This window comes from Odocoileus virginianus, chromosome 4, assembly GCF_023699985.2.
Source record: "Odocoileus virginianus isolate 20LAN1187 ecotype Illinois chromosome 4, Ovbor_1.2, whole genome shotgun sequence".
Lineage (NCBI taxonomy): Eukaryota > Metazoa > Chordata > Mammalia > Artiodactyla > Cervidae > Odocoileus > Odocoileus virginianus.
Genome location: NC_069677.1, coordinates 89,388,121 through 89,410,522, shown reverse-complemented (window position 1 = coordinate 89,410,522; position 22,402 = coordinate 89,388,121). Strand labels below are relative to the sequence as shown.

At 38.8% G+C, this 22,402-nt stretch overlaps 1 protein-coding gene across 2 annotated transcripts in view; it reads right to left on the bottom strand.

The window, feature by feature from the left end:
- CAPN7 (calpain 7) overlaps window positions 1-22,288 on the bottom strand; it is a 47,061-nt gene extending 24,773 nt beyond the window's left edge. Inside the window, exons 1-10 of one of the 2 annotated variants that reach the window (XM_070466997.1) lie at window positions 21,917-22,288; window positions 19,674-19,782; window positions 16,076-16,233; window positions 14,288-14,355; window positions 12,086-12,286; window positions 10,276-10,362; window positions 4,946-5,072; window positions 4,079-4,164; window positions 2,751-2,844; window positions 868-1,014 (exon numbers count right to left, since the gene is read on the bottom strand). In XM_070466997.1, the coding sequence (XP_070323098.1) occupies window positions 868-1,014; window positions 2,751-2,844; window positions 4,079-4,164; window positions 4,946-5,072; window positions 10,276-10,362; window positions 12,086-12,286; window positions 14,288-14,355; window positions 16,076-16,233; window positions 19,674-19,782; window positions 21,917-22,018 (1,179 nt within the window). In that variant the 5' untranslated portion in view covers window positions 22,019-22,288. The remainder of the gene's footprint in view (window positions 1-867; window positions 1,015-2,750; window positions 2,845-4,078; window positions 4,165-4,945; window positions 5,073-10,275; window positions 10,363-12,085; window positions 12,287-14,287; window positions 14,356-16,075; window positions 16,234-19,673; window positions 19,783-21,916) is intronic. The other variant, XM_020875838.2, reaches the window with a different exon arrangement.
- Between the last annotated feature and the right edge of the window lie 114 nt (window positions 22,289-22,402).

Below are 22,402 nucleotides of genomic sequence, written 5' to 3'. Positions count from 1 at the left end.
TGTATTTCCATACAAATTGTGAAATTATTTGTTCTAGTTCTGTGAAAAATACTGTTGGTAGTTTGATAGGGATTGCATTGAATCTATAGATTACTTTGGGTAGTATAGCCATTTTGACAATATTGATTCGGGAAGAAATTTTAACATCCTTCTACCTTTAACTATGACCTATACACTCTTTGACTAGCATTATAAGAACCAGCAGGATGGAGGAGGCCAGGTACTAGGTGAGGATACTAACTAGGTATAAGAAATATGTGATTTGCATATATTACCTCATTTAATCTTTACAGTTCTTGAGAGGTGGGTATTATCCTCATATTACAGACAAACAAAGAACCTAAGAAAGGGTAAATACCTTTTCTAAGGCTACAGGCTGATTAGTGTTATAATTTAAAGTCATGCTAGTCTGAATAATTTCTGGCATAGGGCTATAGGTGACAACTCAAGGACACTGGCAGATACCTTGATTTTACAAATAAAGTTGTGTTAAGGTTGGGAAAAACTAACCCCAAACTCCTTGAGCCTGAATTTATAAATAAAAAAAAAATACACAAGGATGACAATATGACTCATCCCTTTGATTTGCAGAGGCTTCTTTGGAAAGGGACACTACATTTATTCGGGCCTGTATCCCACCAGAACAGTAGACACATACACTATAGGCTTTCCTGAATACTAAATCTATACAATGTGCAAATAATCTTACAAAAGAAAACATGCACTCCCATAATAAGTGATTGATCAATATTTTTCAGGGGCTGATAATGTTTTCATTTAAGCCAAATACATAATCTATAATCTTTCAAACCCAGAATAATCATATTAGATAGCATAAGCCTGTGTCTGGATCATCTTATTACTTACTGAATTGGATCCTGGGAAATCATATCCTCCCATGACTTTCATGTAAGCTTTTTCTATGAGAGAAACCCATAATTCACTTTTGTTGTTAGAATAAGAACAGAGCAATTCTCCCTTGTGATCAACAGGTAACTGGTCATCAATTATCACCTGGAGAAAGAGAACATTAATTTCCTTAGGTGGTACGAAATATTTTAAAATCTTTTCTATCAAAAAACTTCCACACCTCTTATACTGATAAAATACATGATAAAAGGTATGCTATGTCAATTACTAAGATAATGGTAGTTTCATATTTCTGGAAACTGATCAATTATAAAATGTTTTGTGATGCCTTTCTTAAGGTTTACAATTTAATCTCCCTCTCAGGTATTAACTTTGAGGCAACGGTTGGAAAATGTTATGGATCTACCAACAAAGTTATTACGGATTCTAGAAATGTACTTTATATCTAAAATAATTACAAAAGGGCCTCTCACTATGAAGGTAAATAACAACAGTACCCTAAATCTGCAAAAAGATTCATGCTGTACTTAGTAGTAAAACCTTATGACTAAAAAAATACATTTAAATAATATGGAAGCATAGAAGTAATCACCACAAACATGCAGCCTCTAATTCACATTATAGAGTGATTTGGGAAATAAGGATAAAAAGAATTTTGATCTATTAATAGAGAAACTATGCAACTGCATTTTGAAAGATTCTTTAAATCAGAGATTATTTACAAATTATAGTTCAGAAAGACCATTCTCAACCATTTTGTTTAGATGGGGAAATTGTTTAGTTCTTAAGAAGTCAGCTAGAGCAGTCATTCTGGAAGGTTGTTCTCAGACAACATCACCACCACTATTACCTAGAAACCTGTTAGACATGCAAATTCCGGCCCTTCTGCAGACCTACTGAATCAGAGGCTTTGGGGGTGGAGCCCAGGAATCTTTTTTAACAAGCACTCCAAATGATTCTGTGCACGCTGAAGTTTGATTCTTATTCAACTAGAGAGTAACTTCTAAGCTTCCCACACTAGAGTCAGTATGGAATCTTGTTTAAGCGTGCATTTTGATTCAGCAGGTCCAGGATGAGGCCCAAGTTCAGAAATTCTAACAAATTCCTGTGTGCATGAAGGCTAAGTTGCTTCAGTCGTGTCCGACTCTTTGCAACGCTCTGGACGGCTCCCTGGGCTCCTCTGTCCAGGGGACTCTCCAGGCAAAAATACTGGAGTGGGTCGCCATGCCCTCCTCCACGGATCTTCCCGACCCAGGGAATCAAACCCATGTCTCCTGTGTCTCCTACATTGGCAGGAGAGTTCTTTACCACGAGCACTACCTGAGAAGCCCAACAAATTTCCAAGTGATACGAATGTTGATCCCCAGACTTAATGAGTAGACAGGAGCTAGAGAATCCTAACAAAACAAGGCCCTTACAACATGGTTCAGAATCCTTAAAGAAAGATTTGCAATTTAAAACTATGTATCTATTTCACAAAGGAAAATAGTATTAAAGGTGTCTTACATCTTGATTTACACACATAAATTGTTCTAATGGACTTAGTGTGTCTGATGTCTTTTTAATCAAAAAGGTAACTAATGACCACCAGATTTAAAATTCATTTTAAGCATAAGCAATCATTAGCTCAATGCTACTTCTTGGAGCTTTCTATAAATTTTCCCAAACTCATTTTTTAAAAGACTTTATGCTTGTCATGAGTTTTTATTTTTAATTATTATTGATGATGGTATTGGTAGTAACATGTATAATATCAGAGAGCCAAACTCAACTAAGCTGACTTTCTAAATGTTTACATAAATAACACTGCTTAATGCCTCTACTCAAGACTCAAAGGCAGGGAAGAGAGAGGGGCTGATATGGAGAGAAATGTTATTCACCTTTCTGGGGACACCATTGAGGTGAAGTTTTACCATGTACTTTCCACAAGGATTGTACTCTGGCTCACCATCCTTATTCTGAGGGTAAATTATGCTTTAGCAAAGGAGAGAAATGGTGAAATACCAACATTAGTATTCAATATAAACTACTATGCAGAATATTAATTTTATTTAGACATACACTATTATCTTAGTAATTTTACAAAAATAAATGTAAGGATATTTGTCTATAATAGACCTGTAATAGAAAAAGAATTTCACCTCAAAGTTTTTATTTAATATAAGTAAATGAAGACAGTATCTTAGGAGATCATACAGTAGGGCATACATTTCATAATATTCTGAAAAATGCTCATTTTTAATTATATCCTCTAAAAAATTTTCTAGTACGTGGATATATTTTAAACTAGTTAAAATAATCTACGATCGGCTCTAAAACATAAAGAGACCATTTCAGTTAACCACAACTAAGGAAACTATAACTCTGACAGAGATAAAGTTAGCAGAGCGCTGATAAAGTACACAAAATTATCTAGTGAGATACTTGTAGAAACTATCAGTATCAGTTTTCTTTCTCAAACTGCGTACTATTCATTTACATGCTCTGTTTATCCAAGATGGCAAATGACTTGAAACTAAGGTCTGTATCTATTTACCTTTCTTCTTTCAGGACTTAACATAACAAAAACAAGTCAGGAAAAGCTGTACAAAAAAATTATAATGCTTAATTTTTATAATGAATAACTTTAAGCTAATAAAACTTCCAAAAATTGAAAGAAAAAGTATTTCATGGTAACATTTCAGTACACTGTTCTAGTCAACAAAAATGTTATATATGTTGTACTATATTACAGACCCACATAATGCTGTATTATATAATGTTTTATATTAATGTCTTATTTAACCCATTAAAAACATTATTTCAGTAAATGATATAAAAATTTGAGATATTTTCCAATAGATATTTTTTTGTGTGTTAAGTTTTCAAAATCTGATCCATTTTACACTTATAGCCTATCCAAATTCAGACTAGCTCATTTCAAGTATGTAATATCCACATGAGACTTGTGGCTACTATATAGTACAGTCAAATTATAAATATGATTTTAATTTGACCAATCTCATTTATTTCATTTATATTATTCTAACTATATGTGCATATGTTCTTAGATTATCTTAGCAAATCCTTCCACATTCACAAACCATCTGCTTAACACACAAAGGCCATAACATTCTAAGTAATATGTGCAGACAAACCCTAAGCTTCTAATTTCCAATTAAGAGACAATTCCAGGAAAAGGGCTAAAGGGACAAATATAAAATCCTACCTGGTAATCAACTTCTTATTAAATCGTCTTTCATAAGCTGCACTGATAGCCAGTGATGCCACAAAAGAACAATCTGATACTATTGTCTGTTAATAAGAATTATTAATACATTCATTTACTCATGCAATTTCAACATTACCACAATATTTAAGCATTGCATCCAGAGTCTAACTTTTTATACTAAATATCTTGACTGCTGCTTGAACAGGAAAACAATAAAATAGAAATGCCATAGTGCCAACTAACACATATTTTGTTCATACAAATCCCCGGAAAAACAAGCATTTCAATTAAGTTACTTTAGAATAATTAAATATGCATGATCCATTCTTACATGAATAAAAGCATATTTAATTGAATTACACTTTTTAATGACAAAAAATTATAGGCATTTAAAAAACGTTGGTTAATTACAATGACAAATTAAAATCAATACACACATCAAAAAATTTGAATCACGGTATTTCAGGAGCATTATTTTCATACTAATGTGAAAAAATCTATGACTTCAGGGCTAATGCGTCATTAATAAAGTCTACAAACAAGTCACAGAGTTGTTCTACCGCCAAAGTGTTTTAAATAAGCCCAATACCTTTCTGTCTTTTCTATTTATTCTCTCATCAAACATAAAATTCAGATTCTTAGTTATTCTCATCTGCAAGCATATATCAATAGGGTGCACAAAAATCCATAACTGTTCAAGAGTTATTATATCTCAGTATGTCAAAGTCAAATGCGAGATGAATAATTTTTCCAATCGTACTAATGCATCTGAATAAATAAAAACCTAAGAAAAAGGCAAATGTATATTCAAATTACTTTAAGATGTTAGTTTTTCATATAAAATTATACAAAATAAATGTTTACCTGCTTTATGCTGAAACTAGACACAGTATAAATCATTGTAGGATTGTTGGTGAGGTCTTCTGGTCGTACCCATTTAGAAAATGTAGCTTTTTGTTTAGGTGATAACGGTAACTTGCCACATCTATCACTGAGGTGATAATAAAAATTAAATAATAAAATTAACCTTAAAAAATAACTTAAAAACAAGAATAAATTTCCCAGAGAATTTTTTTTTGGTATAGTGATCACAGCTATACAACGAATTCTAAAAAAACTCTCTGGTCAAATTTGGTTCTTTACACTTGACCTTGAGTTCAATCTGATCATCCAACCCAATTGAAAAAAAAGTACACAGATAACTGACAACAGAAGAGCAACTGAAGTCTTTTATATTTATACTTTAAGAGTTAAATTGAGCATGGTTATATTCAAGAAATTCAGTTTCAATAAAAGGGAGCCATTTGATTCATTCAAAAGAAGCACGGAAGCTATAGATCTTTATGTTGGCTCTTGACAAACACATCTCTGCAGGACTAATAAAGAGAACACCTAGTTACTGAGTAATACACAGGTGGCAACAGTGGTAAAGAATCTGCCTGCCGACGTAGGAGACGCAAGAGATGCGGGTTTGATACCTGGGTCAAGAATATCCCCTGGAATAGGAAATGGCAACCGACTCCAGTATTCTTGCCTGGAGCATTTCATGGACAAAGGGGCCTGGCAGGCTACAATCCATGGCATCACAAAGAGTCGGACACGACTGAGCACGTGCCCACACACGAAACATGTGCTAGGCATCACACAAAATACTTCACATATCTTATTCATTTAACCTTCAAAACGATTCTATTAGGGCAAATTTTTTAGAAAAAGTTTTAAGTGATCAAATAAGCTGTGACACTATTAGGCTAAGACACAGAAGAAAGGGTATCTGATTCCTGGTCTTTGGTGCCAAATCCAGCATCTTATCCGTTACTCTCTACTCAAAATGTGTACGGAATATATGTGAAGTATTTCTCTATAATTAATGTACAGCACAAAATTCTGCCATTCTTCAAAGTGCTTCTAGAGCAAGGGCAACAAATCTTTGGTTTTGAAAGATTTATAGGCTAATATAAGCTGAATGATTTGCAACCTGAAAAAAATATGTTTTTTTAAAAAACAGAATGTTGACAGACATTAGGAGGAAGAGGGTTTTGCGGTGATGTGTGATCTAAAAACTCCTGGTTGAAGTATTTTTTCTTTTTTTCAATTGGAAGGACACCGCTAAACCTTTAATAAGCCAGTATTTACTGGAAATCTCTTGGAGCATAATATGGTATACAACACTTCTCAAACTTTTTTGATGATCACCTCATACATCTCATAGAACCACTAGCATTCTAGGCAGCATTTTGTACCTGTGTAGTAACAGGACTTGACTAGAAACATACAGTGAGCTGAATGAATTTAGAAGAATTTAAGAACTGCCAACACAAAAGTTTGAGGAGAAAAAATAAGGCTGACTCAAATCTATAATCACATTACTCAATATTATTAATCCACCATATGAACCATAATTCAGTAAATCCAAGACTCCTTAGTACTTGTTCTCTCAAAAGTCACCACTGAATTACCAAATTTAACGTTCATTTCTTAGAACTTTGAAATATTTAAAATACTTTATAATTTATAATACATGACCAGAAAAGAAAAAAAATTCGTCACCCAATCTTCCTAAAAAAGATTAGATAAAGCTCAACATTCAGAAAACTAAGATCATGGCATCCAGTCCCATCACTTCATGGGAAATAGATGGGGAAACAGTGGAAACAGTGGCTGACTTTATTTTTTGGGGCTCCAAAATCACTGCAGATGGTGAGTGTAGCCATGAAATTAAAAGATGCTTACTCCTTGGAAGGAAAGTTATGACCAACCTAGACAGCATATTAAAAAGCAGAGACATTACTTTGCCAACAAAGGTCCGTCTGGTCAAGGCTATGGTTTTTCCAGTGGTCATGTACGGATGTGAGAGTTGGACTATAAAGCTGAGCACCGAAAAATTGATGCTTTGGAACTGTGGTGTTGAAGAAGACTCTTGAGAGTCCCTTGGACTGCAAGGAGATCCAACCACTCCATCCTAAAGGAGATCAGTCCTAGGTGTTCATTGGAAGGACTGATGCTGAAGCTGAAACTCCAATACTTTGGCCACCTCATGCGAAGAGTTGACTCATGGAAAAGACCCTGATGTTGGGAGGGACTGGGGGCAGGAGGAGAAGGGGATGACAGAGGATGAGATGGCTGGATGGCATCACCGACTCGATGGACATGGGTTTGGGTGGACTCCGGGAGTTGGTGATGGGCAGAGAGGCCTGGCGTGCTGCAGTCCATGGGGTCACAGAGAGTCGGACACGCCTGAGCGACTGAGCTGAACTGGACTGAGTCTTTCTAACCAAACATTCATACACTGGGGAGCTTTTTGCCATCAGTCTGCTATCTTTGAATTTTAAAATGTTTACTGTCACTATTTCTTCTGATTATTCTCACTGTAAAATAACCCAGAAAACAAGAAAGGAAAAATCTTGCCAGTTACAGCATTCAATTTTACTTGATTTTTCTTAAAATTTAACTGACTTGGTAAGTAGTCACTGAACACCGCCATGCGGGACCGTGTAGGCGTGCACTCTCTGTCCTCACAGCGCTCAGCGTCCCACGTGCAGGACAAGCAGAGAGCACGGGGTCACACACAACGTGAAATCCCAGCTCTGCCAAGGGCACGGTAATTAGAGGAGTTACATTTTAACAACTGTGGTAAGACAGTTATGTTTTTGTTTGGATAGTTATAAGACAGCTATATTTTTAATTACAGTGTAAGCATTTTCCCGTGTTACTTAATTTTTTGAAAACTTGATTGTTCATGAGTGTATAAAATTCTTTCTAGGGACATTCTGTTGTATAAGCACTAAAAATATGATTTATCTTCATCTGTTACACAAAGATTAGAACTACAAGTTTATATCTCTACTTGGATATTGCCATTTAAGAGCATCCTAGAATAACTGATCTACATGTTCATAAGTATAACAATATTGTTAACTATCTTTTATATAAATCTTTGACTAGATCTGTGAATACTTTTTAAAATTGGTTTCTTGAAGTAAAATCACAGGTCAAACGTTTTTAAAATATTTGAAATGTACAGCTAAATTATATAATTTAGTATTCTGAAAGATAGTTATTTCCTAACAGTTAATTCTTATTACAAAGTGCTTTCTATAGAACAAGCACCACTATAAGTGCTTTACATTTCATTAACTCACTTCATAAATCATCACAGTAACACCAGAAGGTGGATTCTGTTATTATTTTAAAGTCTGAAGCAGTTTAGAAAGCTTGCATGGTGTCACACAGGATATGACACTGGACAGCATGGGTCTGGAATCTGTGCCCTTAATGTTAGTGCTATAAGCGTCTTCAGTTCAGTTCAGTTCAGTCGCTCAGTCACGTCCGACTCTCTGCGACCCCATGAATCGCAGCACACCAGGCCTCCCTGTTCATCACCAACTCCCGGAGTCCACCCAAACCTATGTCCATCGAGTCGGTGATGCCACCCAACCATCTCCTCCCCTGTCATCTCCTTCTCCTCCTGCCCCCAATCCCTGCCAGTATCAGGGTCTTTTACAACGAAGTCAACTCTTCACATGAGATGGCCAAAGTATTGGAGTTTCAGCTTCATCATCAGTCCTTCCAATGAACACCTAGGACTGATCTCCTTTAGGATAGAGTGGTTGGATCTCCTTGCAGTCCAAGGGACTCACTCTCAAGAGTCTTCAACACCACAGTTCAAAAGCATCAATTCTTTGGTACTCAAGCTTTCTTTATAGTCCAACTCTCACAGCCATACATGACCACTGGAAAAACCATAGCCTTGACCAGACGGACCTTTGTTGGCAAAGTAATGTCTCTGCTTTCTAATATGCTGTCTAGGCTGGTCATAACTTTCCTTCTAAGGAGTGTCTTTTAATTTGATGGCTGCAATCACCATCTGCAGTGATTCTGGAGCCCCCCAAAATAAAGTCAGCCACTGTTTCCACTGTTTCCCCATCTATTTGCCATGAAGTGATGGGACCAGATGCCATGATCTTAGTTTTCTGAATGTTGAGCTATAAGCCAACTTTTTCACTCTCCTCTTTCACTTTCATCAAGAGGCTTTTTAGTTTCTCTTCACTTTCTGCCATAGGGTGGTGTCATCTGCATATGAGCATTTCCTAGATACAGATTAACCACTAGCATCACATAGGTGCCTAAGTGAAAACCTTATGCTGATAACTTACTGGCCTTGAGGTATCTACTTTCTGCCCATCCAAGAACAACAAACACTAGAAGTGTGAGAGCAGGTCTTCTGTTTTTATAGTCTTTATGTATTCTGTACACAATAAGCATTTAATTCCCTGATGCTTTCTTATAATAAATATGCTGATGGCAGAAATTTTAAATAATAAAAATGTTTTAAAAAGTAAACCACCTAATTTCGCTACTTAGAGATAACCATTGTAAACATTTTGATGTATCACTTTACATCATTTCATTCTTTATATGTATAAATACATGAAAAAAATTTGGATATCATGTATTTATAATTTTTTATCTTTAAAAATTTTTATATATTACAAAAATTTCCCCTATATTTTTCAAAGAGTTATTTTTTTATGGCTAGCATAGTATGTAACAGAATAATATGAACATGCCATTATTCAATCACTCCAATATTACTAGATACCAAGTTTGTTTCAATAATTTTTTGCTGTTACAAACACTCTGATAAGTGCTCTTATGATAGACATCTTTGGCCCAATTTTAATTTCCTTAGGATGACTAGAACCTGGGAGTCCTAAAACAATGATTTTAGGGTTCTTGACATAAGCTGCCACTGTCCTGAAAGGCTATGCTAACACTTTCATAATGAACCCTGTTTCTGAACTGGATCTTCTTAGTAAACAACGATCCTGTCATTCTTCTCCACCTTTCCATTCAATGCCTTGGCTGACTTGCATTTCTGTGTGATGCAACCCAAACTGGACAAATATTTATTCACTGCTTACTTCTCTTGTACTAGGTACTGTGCTAGACACTATGAGCATAACCTGAGACTGAAGAAGACCCACAAGTCCTGTCCCCAGGAAAAGGTCAGAGGCACTCTTGCCACGTTGTCCCACCTCCTTCCCCGAGCTTCGTCGCTTTTCCAATCAGAAGTTTTATTACAAATTTTAATTTCAAGGCTATGGATTTAATTAGACTTCAGCAGATGGGAAAATTACTGAAAATTATGAAATTAGTTTTGAAAAGTAAGAATTGCAACAGTGCTTACTTACCAGAAAGGCATTGGATAAGCAAAACGTTCCCTCAGATCAACGCTCATGAAAGGAACATATTCAATACCATTTATTTTTGATGTTGTCCTATAAAAAATAAGAAAAAAATCCAAAGCAAATGTTCAAGTCAACCTTAATCACCAATTTTATTTAAACTCCTTAAAATTTAAATGACAAGGTATGCTATAGTAATAAAATTAAACTGATAATCTCATGTAATGTTGATAACTTTATTTCAACAAAATTTTCATGAAATAGTTGAATACCAAAAAAAATTAATCCAATTTAATCCCAAAGTTATTCTTTTGAGACTACCATCCTTTACAACAAAACAACTGTCTCAAAATAGGCTTACACCAGAGGCAATGAAATTGTCCCCAGGACACAAAGCGAATTGTATCCTCAGCCTAAAGAAAGAAAGCAATTGCTTAGTTGCTTAGTTATTTGAGGATTCAAAGGATTCTTGGAAATAAATTCTTTATATTTTCTGGTTATGAGACTAAGGAATGGGAAGTGACGAAGAAAGAGGCACAGATAACAGTTAGGGCCTCTTGACAAATTTAAGAAATGTGGCTTGTAGTAGCTTTGTATATTCTTCTCCTATTTTGTGTCACACGTTTATTTGTACATATTAGCTATTTCTTTCTGTTCCTTCCCTGTGTTTTATTTAGGAGGAGTGGGAGAGTAACTTCACAATTTAGCCTCCAGGTAACAATATACAGTGAGACTATGAATTTGAGGGCTAATTAACACATGAATATAACATTTGTGTGTATCCCCATCTGGAGATGGTGAGAGCTTTTGACTTGGGTGAAGGACAGCTGCGTCCTGTTAGTAGAAACTCAGAGCTGTTCTGCAGTAGTGTGAAATTTCAAATGTATGTAGAAGGGAACAAGTGGACACTGAGTAGCCAAAGTGCTGGACAGTTATTAACTTGTGTCTCAGGTCCAAAACCACTCTTTTCCTCCTGCTTTGTGTTGTGTGGTTGGTTTTGTAAGCATTTTTTTCTAGGCAGGCAGCGCCATTTTTTCTAGAAGCAGAATTAAAATCTTCAGCAGGAAAAGAGAGAAACGCCTTCAGGCGGCTGCTACAGAGGAAGAACCATTCCAGCACAACTGCAGGAAAGGAACAGAAAGAGCAACTTTGCAGCACACGCCACTCTAAGCTGGCTGATTTTCAGAGACCAAGTGAGGAGCAGCCGCGCTGGCTCAGGATGCGAGCAAAGAGTCCCACAGCCTTGTTCTTTTGCATTTTTAATATCCCCTGAAGCTGCTTCCAGACACTGAGTTGGCTTCCCAGCCCAAGGGCTGGCAAACTATTTCTGTAAAGGGCCAGACAGTATGTAGTTTTGGCTTTGCAATGAGGTCTCTGTCACATATCCTAGCTCTTTCTGCTTTCTTTTTTGCAACCCTTTTAAGAAATATACAAAGGCATTCAAAGCTTAAGGCTGCGCTTCGCTGACTGGCCCAGACTGCTGTTTCAAGGTAGCAATGAGGGCTCTGGTCAGAAGGCTGCAGACGTGACGGAAGGGCCGCCGTCGCTCCACTCTGCCCCACAGAATCATTCAACTTTGAAGAGTGTTAAGATTTTCAGAAAAAAACATCTAGAGGAAATCAAACACTGAAATACATTACAACAGATTTCAAATATTTCAAGTTGTGACTGTGGGACAATTTCCAGTTACATGATAATAGCAATAGCATGGCACAATACAACAAAAATGTATGACTCATCAAACCTAATGAGCGTAACCTTGCCTGCACTGATGGTAACAAAATTGTTCATCACAACAAAGCATAAACCGACTTGCCTGAGAACTTCTATTTCTTCTGCTGTGTATCTCTGCCCCTGTGCATCACATGCCTGCGGACTCATCAGCGGCTGAGGTCTTTCCAGGAAGGGATTCGTTCCCAGCGGGAAGTGTGCCCTCGCTGGAGGTGGCTTTGGCTTTATATTTGTTGCCTTGATTTTGCATGACGGCTTCGTTAAAGGCTCGCTCAATGCTTCTGCTCTATAATAGAGGTACAAAAACACCATTCTAGTTTCTCTCCTCACATTTAAGCTTTTCAGCACACAGTACTTACTTTGAGAACAGTCAAGCATCCCTAAGGTAAAATTACTATCTAAAATTCTTACATTCTAGTCAATAGTTCACTACTTAAGCTACTCCCAGAGGTAAGATATTTTTGCAAACATTTTACTGAAACAGTAATTAGCACTTACAGCATTATCAGATCCTATGAAAGGCAAGGGACCTATATGAATGTAGAGAACACAATCCCTACTCTCAAGGTACCCCTAGGTTTGCAGGGAAAGATAGTTGCATCAAAAGCGGGACATGAGGCTGGACGCGTTCCACGCAGGTGAATGCACAGCACACGTTACTGACTTAATGCAGGGAAGAGGGTAAGTCAGGGAGCGTTTTTCCAAACTGACATTTGAGCTGCACTTGGCGTTGAGCTCTGAGTCGAGCTGGGGAGCTAGGAAGGGTTCTAAGTAGAGAGAAGAGCGTTAGCAAATGCGCAGATCTGTGAAACAGTGGAGTGAGTTACTGTGATTTCAAAAGAATGTAGGGAGCCCCCGTGAACAGGGCAGAAGCGAGGGAGCAGGAGATGAGGCCAGGGGCAGGATCACGGAAGACCTTCTTTGGTGTGCAAGAGCTTTTGGACTTTGCCCTGTCACAGAACTGACAAGCTAAAAAACAGAAGTTTTTAATCTGAGGTCCTTATATGCGAGTTAGCAGCCTTGTTAACACTCTGAAATGGTATGCAGATAAAGTGTCATGCTATCTTCTCCCTAGAGTGTATCCATTCTTCTGAACTAGTCCTCACAGGAAGCGTTCGTGACTGAACATGTCCCTGTGCTGAGGGTGCACCCAGAGAATACGAGATGAACTACCCACAGAGGTAGCAGGGGCCATCCATGATTCTGACTGGTGACAGACATCAAAAGGGAGAAGCTAACGATATGTCAAGTGCCCACAGCTTCATGAATTTGGAGAAACAAATGATGCTAGATGATAGTAACGAAAAGGAGGGGTGACCCCTATATCTCAATGCAAAAGAAGGGCTGGGGGTATCACAGCTCCCTAGTCTGAGCCTCAGAAGGAGGTACTGCACTAATTGATGCTCTAACTATAAATGCCACTCCACTCTTTTCCTTTGTCTATAATGCTTTGTACAAGAGGTACAATTCTCTTGTGCAAACACACTCACTATCTCAACAAATGCCTGCTGAGCACATACTGGATGGCTGGCAGTCTGCTAGGTGCCTGGTTACAGCAATGAACAAGAACAAAATTCTCTGCCCTCACAAAGCTTCTATTTGGAGGACAGGGGTTAGAAAAGACACACACATTGATAACAAATATGATAAACTGATCAATTTTATATACCTTAGAAAATAGTAAAGAGTTATGGGAAAGAATATTACAACAGAGGAAACAGGATGGAAGTACCAGCGGAGATTTCAATTTTACACAAAAAGCTGATCACAGGCCTTATTGAAAAGTTGGCATTCGAGCAGAGTTAAGGGAGCCTCACGCACGTATGATGTGGGGTATATGAATGGCTGGCTCATTCTCAACGTCTCCATTTCTAGCAGTGGCTTTGGGGGGCTCTCCACAAGCTTTCTCTTTGGAAGTTTCATACTACACAACACAAGGGAAGTCTTCCATTTTAAATACCATAACCATCTTTGTATTAGACACAACAAAAACTAAGTGAAACGTTTCTTGACTGATTTGTTACTTTTTGAGTTTAAGGCAGGGATGAGGACACAGAGATGAATTAGCTCTCTGTTCCCCTAAGGAGTTTGCCATCTAGTAACTCAAAATGACAGGGAAAAAAAGCAGCAGGGGACTCGGGAGGAGCAAATTCACTCAGAGAAAGAAGGCAGACTTGTTCTGGATGTCAGGTTTGTTACCACGAGCTCCACCACACATTCGGATAAACACATCACACTGAAGTTACACCGTACGCTGTGGGGACCGAAGCTGAGGAGCCAAACTCACCTGTCTAGTGCCTGCCGAGCCAGCTGCTTCAGCTTATTTTGCAGAGTTTTATCAGCAGTTTCATAAGACTTAAGAAAAAGAGAGACAGACATTCTAAAGCATTAAGTATTAATCTGCTTGATCCATGATATTTCTAAGCAAGAAAAAAAAACTTACAATGTACATTACACTTATAAAAATTATGAGAATAAGAGGGAGGTGGGAGGGGGGATCGGGATGGGGAATACATGTAAATCCATGGCTAATTCAGTCAATGTATGACAAAAACCATTATAATATTGTAAAGTAATTAGCATCCAACTAATAAAAATAAATGGAAAAAAAAATTATGAGAATAAACCAGCACACTTTATTTTTATCCTTAAAGGTATCACTTAAAATTGTGTTGAAACTCATCACTGAGGTAAATCCCAAGAGCACTTAATGTGGACAGGTGGTAAGTGGGACATGACTGAAAAATCACGGTGCTGCAGAAGGCTGGGCGGCAGGAGCCCCAGCCGAGCAGGGTCACTGTGCTAAGGGAAAGAGCCAGGAGGAGACCTCAGGACTCCACTTACACGTGGAGCCCAAAAGCAAAACAAACAAACAAAATAAACCAAATGCACAGACACAGAGAAGAGATTAGTGGATTCCAGAGGGGAAGGGGAAGGAGGCTGGGGACGGGCAAAACAGGTGAAGGGGGTCAACTGCGTGGGATAGAAGGTAACCAGACTTGCAGTGGTTATCACTCTGCTGTGTGCGCAGATGTCGAATTATAATGCGGCACTGTACATAATTAAAACCGAAAACCCCCAGCACTTACCAGCAGTCTCAGGTACCTACAGAAATGAGGCTAGACGGTTCTTCTGGATAAGAGACCTGGGACAAAGAGCCGGCCCTCGGAACAGTTCTGACAACCCCACTCTCTACTACCTCACACTCTCCTATTACTGCACTGCTTGCCCTTACGCACTAGATGACCCTTAGAGCTGACTGCTTCTCCTCGGGAAGCAGTAAAAACCAGTCACCATACAGACTCCACACTGTAAATTAACAAAACCACTAATGATTTCTTAGTGTATGAAACTGTATAAAAGGGGAAAGAGCTTTATTTTTTTTTATGACGCACCAAATTTTTCCCCTTTTTTAAAAAAGTTGTAGTTGATTTACAATAGTTTCAGGTGCAGAACAGACTGATTCAGTTATATATATACGAATATTCATTCTTTTTCAAATGCTTTTCCATTATAGATTATTGTAAGATATTGACTCTAGTTCCCTGTGTTACATAGTAGGGTCTCTGTTGTTTATCTATCTCATATACAGTAGTGTGTATATGTTAATCCCAAACTCCTAATTCATCCCACTCACAGGAACTTTATTTTAAATTCACAGATTGTGATGAATTCTTCCTGTAATGTTAATTTTAGTTATAGGAGTATAAGATGGTCAAAAATGCTACCTGTAATTTAAAAAACAATTGCCAAGTGATTCAATTAACACTGTCAAATTTTTAACAAGGTGTTTAAAAATCCACTATTAATTCTGCTCTTCATTAGCTTTTTTTAAAACTTATTTTTGTATTGGGGTACAGTCAATTAACAATGTTGTGATAGTTTCAGGTGAAAGTCATGGGACTCAGCCACATAGATACATATCCCATTATCTTTTAATGAGGAGTAACTTAAGTTACATGTATAATAACAGTATCTTTTTTTAAACGAATTGTTACATAAAATTCACTAGTATGGGGAGAAATTTCTTAGGACAATTCCACCAAACTTAACTTGTAAGTATTATTATACATACGGTTTTCAGACAGAGATCTACAGCTTCTGTATACAGTTCTATAGCATCTTCAACATTCCCTTTTTCATCTTCGTCAAAAGCTTGTGTCACGAGGAAATGTGCACGCTCTAAGTCCAACTGATGCTTTGATTTCAAAGGATCCGCACTCTTTGACTGAACTAGGATGAGAAAAAAGCCACATACCTATATATACATCCAGGGAATAACCTGTCATTTTAATACACTCTTTAGCAAAATTCTGTAATCCTTCATGTAAAAAACTTAGCAAGGTAAAAAAAGAAATCTTTAAATTTTCCCTGAACTCCTCTCTGTCCCTACTAACACTTTTCATCATTTAAAAAAATAAAATGAAAATTAGCATTCTCCCCACAAAAAACAAGACCGAAACTTAGAAAACACTAAATCTAAATAAACTCAATCATGCTCTAATTTTTTTTAGTACAGACAATAATTATATAAACTACTAGGCCTTGATGATAAAATTGATGCTGTTTCCTATTCATCAGGGTCCAGAATAAGCTATATTTTTATTGCTGTTTGACATAAGTGCTTCTGTTTGTTTTTAATATAAAGATACATATCCATAAGAGACTTTCATCTAGAATATATAAAGATCTCTTACAATTCAACAACAAAAAGACAAATCCAATTTAAAATGGGTGTGGTGATTATCTCATCAACTTGTGTCAATTCGACTAGCTCACAGGTTACCCAGTTGTTTAGCTAAGCAAGATTTCTGGGTAGCCTACGAGGATGCTTCTGAATGAAATGAGCATTTTGAATTGGTACGGAAAGCAGACTGCCCTCCCCAGTGTGGGTGGGCATCATCTCACCCAGTGTGGGCCTGAACTGAGCAAAAGGCGGGGGGGGGGGGGAGCCTGCCCTTACTGCAGGGCTGCTGGAGCTGACTCACTGGTCTTCCCCGGCCCTTGGGCTGCAACTCACACCAGCAGGTCCCCTGCTTCTCAGGTCTTTGGACTTAGACTGAACCACACCACTGGCTTTCCTGGGTCTCCAACTTGCAGAGGGCAGACGGTGGGACATCTTAGCCTCCATAACTGCATGAGCCAATTTCTCATAATAAATCTCCTTATGTACACCCTACCGGTTCTGTTTCTCTGGAGAACCCTGACATATATCATGGGTAAAGAATCTGTACAGTCATTTCTCCAAAGCAGATATTCAAATGGCCAACTGGCACATGAAAAGGTCATCATCTGCCATCAGGGAAATGGATATCAAAATCACAATCAGATGCCATTTTATCCCCACAAAGGTGGCTAAAATAAGACAGAAAATAACAAGTGTTGATAAGGATGCGAAGGAAATAGAACATTGCTGATATAACTGTAAAATGGTATAGCCACTGTGGAAAACAGTTTAGCAGATCCTCAAAATTAGACATAAAGCTACCATGCGTGTGCATGCATGCTCAGTCACTTCAGACATGTACAACTCTTTGCGACCTTATGGACTGTAAGCTGCCAGGCTCCTCTGTCCATGGGATTCTCCAGGCAAGAATACTGCAGTGGGTTGCCATGCCCTCTTCCAGGGGATCTTCCTGACCCAGCGATCAAACCTGGGTCTCCTGCAGCGCCGGTGGATTCTTTACCACTGAGCCACTGATATGTCCAAAGCTACCATATGACCAAGCAATTCTACTTTTGGGTAGAATTCTACTTCTGGGTTTCAAGAGAACTGAAAACGTATGTCCACACAAAAACAGCATTACTCACAACAGACAAAAGGTGGAAGCAAGCCAACGTCCACCAAGTGATGACTAGATAAATAAAACGTGGCATATTAATACAATGAAATATTATTCACCATAAAAAGAAAGGAGACACTGATACATGCTACCACAAGGATAAATGCGAAAAATATTATGCTAGATGAAAGAAGCCAGACACAAAAGGCCACACACTGGATGACTCCATTTACAACAAATATCTAGAATTGGCAAATCCATGGAAAAAGAAAATAGATTAGTAGGATTAAAGATGAGCAGGTTTAGTGGCTGCTAGGGCCTAGGGGGAGATAGATGGTTAGACAGCATCACTGACTCAATAAACATGAATTTGAAAACTCCAGGAGATAGTGAAAGACAGGAAAGCCTAGCATGCTGCAGTCCGCAGGGTTGCAGACATGAGTGACAAATTGAGCAGCGACACCAAGGGGATGGGAGGAACGGGGCGTGACTACTAATGGTAAGAGATTTCTTTTAGGGTGAGGAAAATGTTCTGCAGTGAGATAGTGGTGATGGTTGTACAACTCTGGGAATACACTAAAGACCACCAAACTACACTATAAAAAGTTGAATTTTATGGTGTGTGAATTATATCTCAATAAATGTTTTTTTAAAAAGCTTTACATTTTGTCTCAAAATTGTGCTTGATCTTTTTAAAAAAACTATAACCCTCAGTAACATCTCTCTGAACCATGTGTGGCGCTTTCTGTTTTGCTGACAAGTTTTCATTCTTCAAGAGATTAGGGCTGTCTCATTCTGTGCCTGAGGATCATATAAACATCACATTTATAAATTTAAAAACTTCATTTACTTAGCAAGGAAAATGAAGTGTCTCTGAATTCCATGGTATTTTGAATATATGGATCAGTATAAACTTGTACCAAGTGAGAGCTTGACACATAAGCAGTTTACTTTTAAGTGCATGCAGTTTCTGGGCACTGTCTTAAAAGGAAATACTGTGTCTGTAAGGGGACTGTCATAACGAGAAACCCAACAATTAAATCTACTTTATCTTAACTATAAGCTGGTTGGTAACTGCTCCTATCTGTTCACAGTAAGTGGTGGAAAGTAGCACAAAGTCTGTCAGAGAAGGCTGAATAAGACCTCTCTAAGTTTGCAGCTTTATTAGATAGCCACAGGGGAAAAAAAGGTCAAAAAAGAGTTCTCAATGACATGAATACATTCTCGAAACAAAATATCAACAGATGATCATTTTCTTTCCTATCATGTAAACAACAGATTTTGCCAAGAACCCACCTACTTCTAACAGAACTATGAATGTAAAGCCTGGGAACTTGTGCCACAGCATTTGCCATGCTGTTTACAAAATTAAACATAGGTTGTCCCAGGTCTCTGCTTACATGTCACTTTCCCAAGATAGCGCTGGCAAACTCTCTAAAATAAGAGTTTAACTGAGGTCTTGAGATTGAGGCTACTGATGTAGTAAAGACTGTGAACCTGCTGCTGAAGTCTTTAGATACTGAAGGGAAAAGAGTCATTTAATTTTAATAGCAGGAGAGGGCATGTGATAGATATTTAAAGACAGATTTTAACAGGATTTTAATCCCGATTCTGCCAATGATACACTGTTTGAATGCAGATAATTCATGTCCATTTCTGGGAAATTAGGATATCACCTTACATGACCTCTGAGGTTCCTCTTCACAGATCTATCACTTATTTTCATATTACGATTTTCAAAGATGTGATTACCAAAAGAGGAATGAGCAACAAACAAGTGAAGATCAAGAATCAAAGATGAAAACAAAAAGGAAAGAGAAACATGAGGGAAAAGTAAGATGGGATAGGAAAGAAGAAAAAAAAATAGTGACATGGTTAGTCTTTACCAACCTGCTGAATGTAAAGCCTGCACTCTTTCCAGATACTCATTTATTTTCTCTTGAATATGTTCTAGGCTTGATCCTGCCATCTCAGCATAAATTAAAGCTTGTGCAGCTTCCTAAAAATAAAAAGAAAGAATTCAAAGGAATCTAACAGATGAATTACAATTTGAATTTTCTTTACTGCTTTCTAACTCATGGTCTGTTTCTATGAATGATAAAACAAGAATGTCTTTAAGAAACTAGAAATTTTTTTCACACACTAAGTGAATAATATAGTCTTTTACTACTTATTTCAGTTCTCGATGCTCTCAATTTTCTCAGACTGTTGAATATTTACAAAGTCAAATAGAAGGGGTTGATTTTAAACATTTTCTTAGAATAACTGTGATTTATGTTGTTTTCCTTTTTCTCAATGCAGTAGGTCAGATGAAACTACATACTGTGAAAAGGTGATCTGAGTCTTGAAAGCATTAGAACAGACAATACTCATAAATATCAACAAAAGATTATAAAGGTTAATTGTCTCTCTGTGAAAGAAAAGTTTTTTCTCCAAAGAAAACACTGTCAAAGGGGGAGACATTTTAGGGCAGATTTCAGTTGTATGCAAGAAACTTAATTAAGAACACCCGGATTCATTTTCCAGTTATTCCATGACCTCCTCAGCCAGTCAGGACATGCTAGTGAGGAAAAGTCTCCGTTCTCACCATCACCATTCCAGGAGGGCGGTCAGAGCTACCACAGAGACCCCTCAGACACCACCACCTTCCCTGCAGTCGTCTAAGCCCTTGCATTTCAAGGAACCTCATGCCTCATTATTTGCATCCAAAGAAGCCATCCCTTTTTGAATCCAGTTACTGGAGAAATCATTTCTCTGAACCTACAAAATCAATAAGAAGAGTACAGCTTTGATCCAAATGGAAACTGGGGGTAGAAAAGATGTGTTTTCCTCAGATCCTGCAATTCAGATATTTCAAGGGAGGAAAATACAACTGTATATGTAAATATTGCAGCCAATTTTTGTAACTGTTGGTATCAACTTTATTTTGCTCATTTCATTTACACTTGAAAGTGATTAACAAGGAATCCCAAAGAGATCAGCATGAAGACAGAAAACACTAAATATCTGAAACAGTTTACGTAACAGCTCCTAGAAACACCACTTTTCTGATTCTCTGAAGCAAAAGAAATTCTTCATAACAACATGCATGCAATTCTACAGCAAAACAAGAGGTGCTGTACAGTATTTCCTTTCACTTTAGAAAAAGCTATTTCATATGGCACTGTTTACTTATGAACATTTATCATTATTTCACAAAACTAATAAAACACAGTGCTACCTTTAAAGAAATACCACCATTATGAAATTGCAAAGAAAAGAAAGTTCAAAAAGAATGACTCTGAAACACAACCGAAGTCTCTAAATACAGGTTATATGAAATGAAGGCAATCAAACATTAATCTGAGAACAGTAAATTACACATTATTGCAGCATATAGGTTTATGGAAGAAAAATGACTACTACTGTATTTTCAAAGTCTGACATTCTTCCTAAAAGAAAAGGTGGCTGTCTCTAGAGGATACAGCTCCTTCCACCGGAGTGGGGATGGGCCAGGACTGGAGCTGGAGAGGTGTGCGTCTGCAAATCCTCAGAATTGGGGAGCAGGCAGTGAACTGGGAGCGCCTCTAATTCTGGCCTTAGCAATTTATCCAAAAGAAATATCACAGAAACGTGTAAAGCATTAGCTACAAGGATATTATGATGCTGAAGCAACAGAATGCACGTTAAAATGTCCATGAGAGTTTCTCAACAAACGATGGCACACCCACACAATGGGATACTATACATCTAGCCCTTAATATTATTATTGATAACAAGATCATATCAAGAAACTTTTAAAAAATTCGTAATTTTCTTAAAAGTTCAAAAGGACAGGTTTAAAAAAATAGACAATCGGACTCCAGTTTGTGTTTTTAAAAGGGATGTGTACACAGACACTGGGGAGATCAAGACGTGTGGAAGTCAAGCACTAGGACGCGCAATGCTTTCTTCTTCACTGACTCGCGGCGCTCTCCCGCGTGCCTCCAGCCCGTCTGCGGCGGTGAGCGCACGTCTGTGGAGCCGAGCGCCCGGCCCCACCGCCGCCCTCCGGAGCGCCGAGCCGGGGGATCTGCGACCCAGCCCCCGGCGGGAGGGCGCCTCAGCCCCGCCTCCGGCCCCGCCCCCCGAGCCCGGCCCCGCCCCAGGCCCACCTTGTAGTAAAACACGGCCTCCGCGTAGCGGCCCTCCTGATCGCGCTGAACCGCCAGCCGCGCGAACTGCACCGCGTCCCGCTCCAGCGCCGCCGAGTCCATGGCCGCCTCGCGCCGGAGCCCTCCTCGCGTCGCCGGCCGCCGCGCGCTCAGGGGCCGCGAGAGGTCCCGGGCCGCACGGAAGGCGAGCCAGAGCTCACTTCCGCCGACTGAGGGAGGACGGCCAACAGCCCACCTCAGGCTCCCAGCGCGCCGGCACCCTCGCGCCGCGGCCGCCGCACTCTCAGACCGGCCCACCGGCCACACTGCGCAGGCGCAACCGGGCCCGCGCAGGTATTCTGGGAGCCAAGGCGACTGAGGGAGGCCCCGGCTCGCCGGAGGGCGCGGGCGGTGGGCGGGGCCCGGCTGCGCCGCGCCGTGTGCACGTGACCACCAGGGCTCCGGGGATTGGGCAGGCCCAAGCGGCGCCACGTCGGCGCGGCCGCG